This window comes from Neomonachus schauinslandi, chromosome 5 (genome assembly GCF_002201575.2).
Source record: "Neomonachus schauinslandi chromosome 5, ASM220157v2, whole genome shotgun sequence".
NCBI classification, from domain to species: domain Eukaryota; kingdom Metazoa; phylum Chordata; class Mammalia; order Carnivora; family Phocidae; genus Neomonachus; species Neomonachus schauinslandi.
Window position 1 is genome coordinate 175394884 of NC_058407.1, and position 8296 is coordinate 175403179.

The window sequence follows — 8296 nt, forward strand, 5'->3', positions numbered from 1 at the left end:
ACAGCTCCGCTCCTGCCCCTGCGCGGCTGGGTCGTGCGGCCCTGCCCCGGGAGGCGCATGCAACGCGCTTGTGGCCCCGCGGGGGCCCCCGGAGGTGTGCGTGGGTCGGGAGGCGGGCGCACCTGAGACGCCCCACCAGAGCTGGCCGGGCAGCACCAGCGCGGGCCCCTCCCTGGTCAGCCTGCCCCTGAGTTGTGGGCTTCCTCGGGTGGGCCTCCAGGGTGCCCGCCCCAGGTCTGTTTCCCCAGTGACGCCTCCTCTGCCAAGCAGCCAGGTGAGCGTGGGAGCCGCCCAGGACAAACAGCCCCTTCCTGCCTCGGGCGGTAGACCTGTCAGCAGTGGAGCGCGAGGCCGGGCTCCTGCCCCTTCTGGGCTGACCAGGGGTGGCTGAGGTTTTCAGGGGAGACGCAGGAGGTAGGGGTGGCAGCTGCCACCAGGAAGGAGGGAGCAGGAGGCCTTCCCAGCAGCTGACAGAAGCACCCGGGCTTCCTTGGGCCTTTGTAGGGGTTGTGGACGGTGTCCCCAAGTGGGGGTTCTGCTGCAGACTCACTGGGCCTCCCAGCCCTTCAGTCCCATGGTGGGGGGACCTGATCTTTCTCAGGTCCCTCCAGCTCGGGAGGCCGATGACAGGGCTGGGGCAGAGCCAGTGGTGGTGGAGTGTCTCCCTGGCCACGGCGGGGCTCCCTGAGACGCGCCCTGAGACTCGCACGTAGTCCGGAGTCAGGAGAGGCCCCCACCCAGATGCTCGGAGACAGCACTGCTTCCTTTCCTGGGCCAGAGCAGAGGGTGGGCTGGGCCCAGGCGGCTGGGCTGGCCTCCCCTCCCACACTGGCCTCTTGGCCAGCAGGAAGCTGCCTGGGGACAGAGGCCTTCTGTTCCCCAGCCTGAGGGCCTGCTGTCCAGGCCCCCGCGGCCGCCTTCCGGCAAGACTCTCCAGGATGGACATGGGGAACGCTGCCAGCCCACCTCCTCGGGGCTACCCGGGGCCAGTGCCCTGTGATGCCCCCCTCAGGCCACCACAGAAGCCCCATGGCTGACTCTTGGCTGGACCCTGCCCCAGGCCAGGGTTGGGGGTCAGGGTCTGCTCTGGCCTGGGGGAGGCCTGCAGCTGGGCAGCCAAGGCTGAGGGGTCTCACTTGTCCACCAGGTGCAAGGAGGTGGGGCCCTGAGCCCTGGGCCCTGCACCCACCGGGACCCTTCTCTCTGCCTCGGGCCTCGGGCACCTGGTCATGTCCCATTCCTCCCCATGCCCTCCACCCGGCCGGAGATCTGTGCTAGCATGTGCCCAGCGTCTCCCTCCCCTTCTGCCCTCCCCTTCTGCCTTGGGGCTTCGGTCTTGTCTGTGTCGCTCTCCATCTCTGTGTGTGTCCCCTCTTCCTCCCCACTCCCCTTTCCGGTGGGACTAACTCCAGATGTGCTGAGGGTGCCTGGAAAAGACGCCTTCCCTTAGGTCAGCCCCTCCCAGCTCAGCGCCCACCCCCCGCGTGGCTGCATTTTGTTCCGGGAAATAAACAGCGTGAGGTCAGCTCTCCAGGAATTTGGAAGGGGGTACACATTCCCAAGAGCCCCGAAAGCCTGGGGGCATGGGGTTGCCTGGCGCAACAGCGTGAGGTCAACAGTCTTGGTCAGCTGTGGCTAGCAGGAGGGGCCGTGCCTCAGGCTCTCGCGGCCAGGCCAGGCCGGGGCTGGGCACACACTGGCGCCCGGCCGACGGCAGACAAGTCAGCGGCCACAGGACACACACGTAGACCCAATGAGTACGTTCATGGGCCGGTGTCGAAAGAACAGACGGACGCCACAGAAGTCCCCTTGCTCGTTGAGCCTGGGAGCGAGTCCATCAGCAGCATTTGCAGAGTGCCAGCTGTGTGCAGGGACCTCGGAGCTGAACTTAAATGACAGGAATTCGACTGAAGCGTGATCTAACCGGGGTGGGAGGGGTGGGGGTGCCCTGAGCCGCAGCCCACCCGGTGTGCAGGCTCTCGGGCTGCAGCTTCCTCGCCGAGGGGCAGCCACGCAACGGCCCGTGAGGGTGCGGCTCATGCGTTTTGGTCCAGCAGGGCCTTACGTGCCACCAGGCCGCCTCCCAGAGGGTTGGCCAAAGCCGGGCCGTCAGTCTGGGGCGACCGGAACAGCAGACACGCGTCCCCTGAGTCAGGTGCCGGCAGGTGGGCCCCTCCGGAGGCTCCGGGCCTCTCCCCTTGGCTGGTGGAGGGCCGGCGCCCCTCTGTGTGCTTCCAGGTCCTGATTTCCCTTTTTATAAGGACACCAGTCATTTTGGATTGGGGCCCACTGTCATGACCTCATCTGAACGGGATTCTGTCTGTAAAGAAGATCCTGTTTCCAAAGGTCGCGTTTTGAGGTCCTGGGGGCTAGGACTCCAACAGATCATTGTGGGTCCCAGTTCAGCCCATCCCCACAAGAGTCCCTGATGGCGGTCGCGTTGGACTTCCTGATGGGGATGGGCGCGGTCTCCTTGGGACTCTGAGGGGTTTGCGGGGCAGCTCAGTCCAGAGATTTCTGCCAGCACTGGCCCCAGAGCGCCGGGCCAAGCAGCCCTTAGGGACAGAGGCGACGCCTGCCGAGCCCCAAGCTGTGGGGGATGTGTGCTCACGCGGCAGAGAGGCAGACAAGTGTCCACTGGGGGCCCTGCAGGGTGCCTCTGGGGAGGGGCCGGGGCGGGTGTGCCAGGCAGGGCAGGTGTGTTCCGCATGGAGGGAACAGCGTGGGCTGGGCTCGAGAGGCTGGGAGGGCAGGACTCTGGGTGGAGAGCTTGCTTCAGGAGGGGTGTGGTGGCCGTGAGACTGGCCGGCGGGGGGGGTCCGGCCCCGCTGCGGAGGCCTTGAGGGCCCAGGGTCCTGGGGCAGTGGTGGTCCTTGACCTTGGGTGGAAGGGCACCTCAGCAGCTTCCGACCTGCCCGCCTTGGCACCTGCTCAGGGGGGGCCGGCACCACCGCGGTGAGGTGCTCCCTCAGGGTCTGGGCAAAGCAAGCGCCCGCCCCCCCCCCCCCACCCGCCAGGCGCGCCGTTGCCCCCCTCCCTGCAGCAGATGCAGGGGGCCGGGGACCTCCTTAGCCCACGTGTTTGCAGACAAAACAGAACTTGTTATCCTGCCCTTCCCCCACCAGGGCATCTTGCTGAGGATGCGGCCGTGTGGGTCAGTGACCCAGGGCAGGTCTGGAAAAGAGATTGAACTTTCAAAGGGTTGGGCTGGGGGAGGGAGAGGACCCCTGCAGACGGAGGGCCCGGCCTGCCGAGAGCCCCCTGGGCCACGGTTGGAGCCGGGCCACTCCGCGTGCCGTGGACGCTGGTGGGACAGACCCAGGGTGACCTGCGTGTGGCCGCGCTGAGGAAGCAGGAGGGTGCCGTGCCCGCCCCTGCTGCCCCTCTGGCCATTTGTCCACCTGCAGACAGAGCTGCCGCCATCTTGTCCTGTGCACAAAAGCACCGTCTGTGCTCATGGGGTGGTCTTAGCATCTGGAACACGTTACCTGGGAGGTGGTCTGAGCGGATGGTGCGATCTCCCTGAAGCTGGGCAGGGTGACGGACGCGAGGCTGGAGGCCGGTGGGGGCCTCCTCAGAGGGAGGTGGGCACACGGCAGCCCCATCCCCTCCCCACCGTGTGGCCTCAGGCCAAGGCTGCCACGCCCCGCCGCAGCCAGGCCCCCCAGTTCACACTGGAAGCTGCTCTCCTCCTCCCAGATGGGGACGCTGAGGCCCGAGGCGGGGCCCCCCCAGGGTCGCACAGCACAGCCTGGCTGGGTCGGGACACGGCTCCTGCCTGAGCCCTTTCCCATGCTGCAGGACTTCCAGAACCATCCAGCACACACTGAAGGGGCCGAGCTGCTGTGGAGGCCCCGCCGATGGGTGTTTGAGGGGCCTGTGTCGGGACAGGCGCCTGCTGGCCCAGTCGTGTTTTCTGCTCCTAGCCGGCGGGCTGAGGTGTGCCGTGTTGGGTGGGGGCACCGAGTCCCTTCCAGGCTGGGCCTGGCACCTCGGACATCCGGCACCCCCAAGGTCAAGTGTGGGGGGGCCTGACCAGTGGGCACCGTGGGGCTACGACCCCCACTGCCTTTTATGTCCACCCCCTGGTCTCACCACTGGGACATGGGCCCCCCGTGACCCATGAGGCCATGAGCTTCTGGGAGTTTGGAAGCAGCCCACTTGGACGTGTGCCCGGCTGCACTGCCCAGGCTGGTGTCTTTGTCTTGACCAGAGGTGGCTGTGGGAGGACAGGCCCCTGCAGTGGGTCCTGGCTTGGCCGTGGCCCTTCCCCACCCTGTGGGGACCCGCCGCCCAGAGCCCGTGCGTGAGCCTGGCACAGGGGCTAAGGGCTCAGCCTCTGCAGGGCACCAGAGGTGAGGGCCGTGGCTGCGGGCGCCGATGGTCTCTGGGGTGCCGGCGGGCGCTGCTGAGCCCGGAGCAGGGCCGGCTCCACCCACTCGCGGCTGCCGAGTGACCTCGTGCCTTCATGGCTGCCACCCCCGGCCTCGGTCTCCCTCCCTGAGCTGCTTTGGACGCCTGCATTTTTCTCTTCCAGAGACTTTGACGCTCTCAGGAAGGAAGACATTTATGAGAACAACAAACTGGTGAGTGCCCCTGCTCCTGCCTGCTCGCTGGCGTCACCCAGGTCCCAGGTTCCCTCGGGCACCACCAGGGCAGTTGCGGGAGGGGCCGGCCCCGCAGGCGAGCACCTGGCGGCCAGAGACGCGCTGCTGAGCTCCGCAGCCTGTCCTGAGCCGGGTGACCCAAGCCCAGGTATAGCCTCTGGTCCAGCGCCGGCGCCCTCCTGGGCCCCTTCTTCCTGTCGGGGAAGGACAGGTCGGGAGTGGCTGGGCCTCGGTTCCCATCCAAGGCAGAGCGGGGACCAGAGGTGGCTCTGGGAGGACCAGCCCTGGGGCGGGTCCTGGCGGGGCCACGGCCCTTCCCCACCCTGAGGGGACCCCCGTCCCGAGTGACAGGAAGTCCTGTAGCCTGCGGGTGGGATGAACACATGGGGACAGTGCAGCAGAGCTGTGTGCGGTCGTCCTGAGGGGACAGGGCAGGCCTCGCCCAGGAAAGATGGAGCCGCCTGGGCACTTCTGGGAGGGGCGAGCCTGGTGGGGGGCTGCCGGCGCAAGGGCGCTGGGCCGGAGGGTACCTGGCTGGTAGGAGAAACAGCAAGGGGGTCGCAGGCGGCCGGAACTAGGTGGGGGCCGCGGGCACAGAGGGGGGGCGGCGGGAGCAGAGGGGGGGCGGCCGGAGCAGAGTGGGGGGCGGCCGGGCGTGGGAAGCGCTTGGCCTGCTCTCCGAGGGTTGCTGTGCTGGTAGTGCTCCAGGTCCACAGGATCTGTGTTGACAGCAGAGTGGGGGGCTAGGGGATGATGGTGGCAGCAGGAAGAGTCAGATTCTGGATGTGTTTTTTTTTTTTTTTTTTTTTAAAGATTTTATTTATTTGACAGAAAGAGACACAGTGAGAGAGGGAACACAAGCAGGGGGAGTGGGAGAGGGAGAAGCAGGCTCCCCGCTGAGCAGGGAGCCCGATGCGGGGCTCGATCCCAGGACCCTGGGATCATGACCTGAGCCGAAGGCAGACGCTTAATGACTGAGCCACCCAGGCGCCCCTCTGGATGTGTTTTGAAGGGGAGTCAAAGGAGATTCGAGGCCTTTGGCCTGAGCATGGCGGGAAGGTCACCCCTGGAACCCCGTTTTGGACACATGAAGACTGAGGTGTCCCCCTCAGACGTGGTGTGGGCATCTCAGCAATTTAGGGGAAGGGTGCAGATGGGGACTTGAGGATCGTCAGGTGAGGGACGGGCATTGGCAGGCAGGTGGCGCCAGGCTGGCCACGGCAGGGACTGGCTCCCCAGCTCCTTCAACCCTGTGTGGCCAGGATATGGTCCCTGTTGTACAGACTGGGAAACTGAGGCTCAGGGAGGTCATGCAGCCTGAGCAGAGCTCAAATCTTGAACCCAGAGCAGAGCGCAAACCTTGAACCCAGACCTTTCTGGGCCTGAGCGGGTTTCTGGCCTCCTTCCTGGCGGAGGAGGAGGAAGGGGTGTCCCCAAGCCCACCCATGCTGACCACTCCCCCAGGCCTTCCATGTGGCCGAGGAGAAGCTGGGCATCCCAGCCCTGCTGGACGCTGAGGACATGGTGGCCCTGAAGGTGCCGGACCGGCTGAGCATCCTGACCTACGTGTCCCAGTACTATAACTACTTCCATGGACGCTCCCCCAGTGAGTCTCTGCATGACCTCTGCATGGCCTGCCCTCTCAGGCCTCCGCGACGCCCCCCACCAGCTTAACAGCAGTTTTCAGCGCTGCCCAGCAGGGCAGGAAGCAGGCAGGGAGGCCCTTCTGGTGCCACATGTGCAGGGCTCCCTGAGCTGTGGCCTCCTCCCCGGGGGAGCAGGCCCCCCCCCCCATGCTGCTGCAAGTGATGAGCACGGGTCCAGACCCTGCAGGCCCCACACCACCTGTCCACCAAATGGATGCGCCCAGATCTTGCCTCTCCTTACACTCTTGGCCTCAGTTTGCCCATCTGCACCCCTCGAGCCTATGCCCACAACTCTTGCCTCAGGCAGCTTTGCAGACCCCGTGTGGGCTCCCTGGCCTGGCTCCAGAGGGCCCCCCCACCCCGTTTGGTCCTGACATTTGGCCTTATAGACACCAGGCTGGCCCTAGCAGGGTGGGGCCTCCAGGCAGGGCAGATGGGTTGGGGACAGGCCCAAGGACTTTATTCTGGCTGCTTTGTGCACCCCGAAGCTCAGCCACTTCCCCTCCCCCCCACATTCCTCATCCAGGCCTTAGAAATCCCCGGAATCACTCTGGGCACAAGACCAGCCCCGCCTTGATATTTCCACTTTGTGGAGAAACAGAAAAGTTCCACTTCCCTGACCCCACATCAGGGCTCTCAGAGCCAGAGGGGAGGGGTGTGTATGAGGTCGGGCCCCTGCTGGGAATGTGCGCCTGTGGCCGCTCCCAGCGGCCCCTCCCGTGTCCCCGGACAGCAGGAGCCGCCCCTCCCCATAGCCCTGGGCTCCTGCGGGGGACCCGGGCCAGGGGTGGCCCCAGATGCTTTCAGAGCCTGACCCTACTTGTCTCGTGCCAGTTGGGGGCATGGCTGGTATCAAGAGACCCCCGTCAGACTCCAATGAGGAACCGTCCGGGAAGAAGGCCCCATCCCAGCTGGCCAGGCCCTCACCCACTCCAGCCCAGGGGCAGCCACTGTCTCCAACCAGCACAGACCCCGCCGTCCAGTGGAAGGACAGAAGCTCAGGGGGCCTCCTGCTGAAGACCGTAAGCACCCTAGCCCCGCCTTCCCTCCGGCCTTGGGACCGAGTGTGACCTCTGCACCACCTGGGATGGGGGTCCCCTTGGCTCCCAGGCACGGCCTCAGCCGCCGTTCATGAGTATCGGCTTCACGGGCTCCTTCAATTCTGCATGGTTCGGATAGGATCCCCATCGTACAGATAGGTAACTGAGGCCCAGGGAGGTGGTGCAGGCCGAGCAGAGCTGGGACCCTGAACCCAGACTTTTCTGGCCTCCTGCCCCTCCCTTCTGGGTGGACCAGGGGAGAATCCTGAGTGTGTCCTTCCCACCTGCTGGGGGCGTTAGGGTACCCCCACTTTCAGAGGGGGGGGTGGAGACGGGTGATATGCTGGGGTCGGGCGCCCCCTGCTGGTCCAGCTTGGGGAGCTAACCTTGGCCTGGCGTTAGGACTGCTGCCCCTCAGGTGGCCCCAGGAGCGCGGGTATCTGTCCCCGGTGCCCCCAGACCCCCGAGGTCAGGTCCCTGGCCCCTCTCCTGGGGCTGGGCTGCAGACCCTGAACTTGGAGTCCAGCCAGCCTGGGCACGGGCCCTCCTGGCTGCGCCTGGCAGGCTGCTCCCCTCGGGACCTCGGTTTCCTGGTCTGTAAAGGGGGATCTTTTTGCCCGCTGATGGGGAAGCTGTCAGGAGGGAGGCCTGTGGGGGGGCGGGGCACAGAAATGTCAGCTGGCACCCTTCCCAAGGGCCAGGCCTCTGCGAGCAGCTCCGTCAGCAGCACCTGTGGGGTCTGCAGCAAGCACGTGCACCTCGTGCAGCGACACTTAGCTGACGGGAAGCTCTACCACCGGAGCTGCTTCAGGTGGGGCGTGTGCGTGTGTGCACCTGTGTGTGCGTGTGCACGTTTGCAAGTATGCATGTGAGCCCGTGCACCTGTGTGTGCAAGTACATGTGCCTGTGTGTGCATGCATGTGCACATGCCTGTGCATGAGTGTGCACCTGTGTGTGTGTGCGTGCCCTTGTGCACGTTTGCAAGTATGCATGTGAGCCCGTG

At 65.9% G+C, this 8296-nt stretch overlaps 1 protein-coding gene across 2 annotated transcripts in view; it reads left to right on the plus strand.

The window, feature by feature from the left end:
* The window catches only part of MICALL2 (MICAL like 2), a 20009-nt gene that overhangs the window by 2695 nt on the left and 9018 nt on the right, over positions 1 to 8296 (plus strand). For both annotated transcript variants that reach the window (XM_044915189.1, XM_044915188.1), the window contains exons 2-5: positions 4538 to 4586; positions 6072 to 6213; positions 7088 to 7275; positions 7989 to 8104. In XM_044915189.1, coding sequence (XP_044771124.1) covers positions 4538 to 4586; positions 6072 to 6213; positions 7088 to 7275; positions 7989 to 8104 — 495 coding nt within the window. The remainder of the gene's footprint in view (positions 1 to 4537; positions 4587 to 6071; positions 6214 to 7087; positions 7276 to 7988; positions 8105 to 8296) is intronic.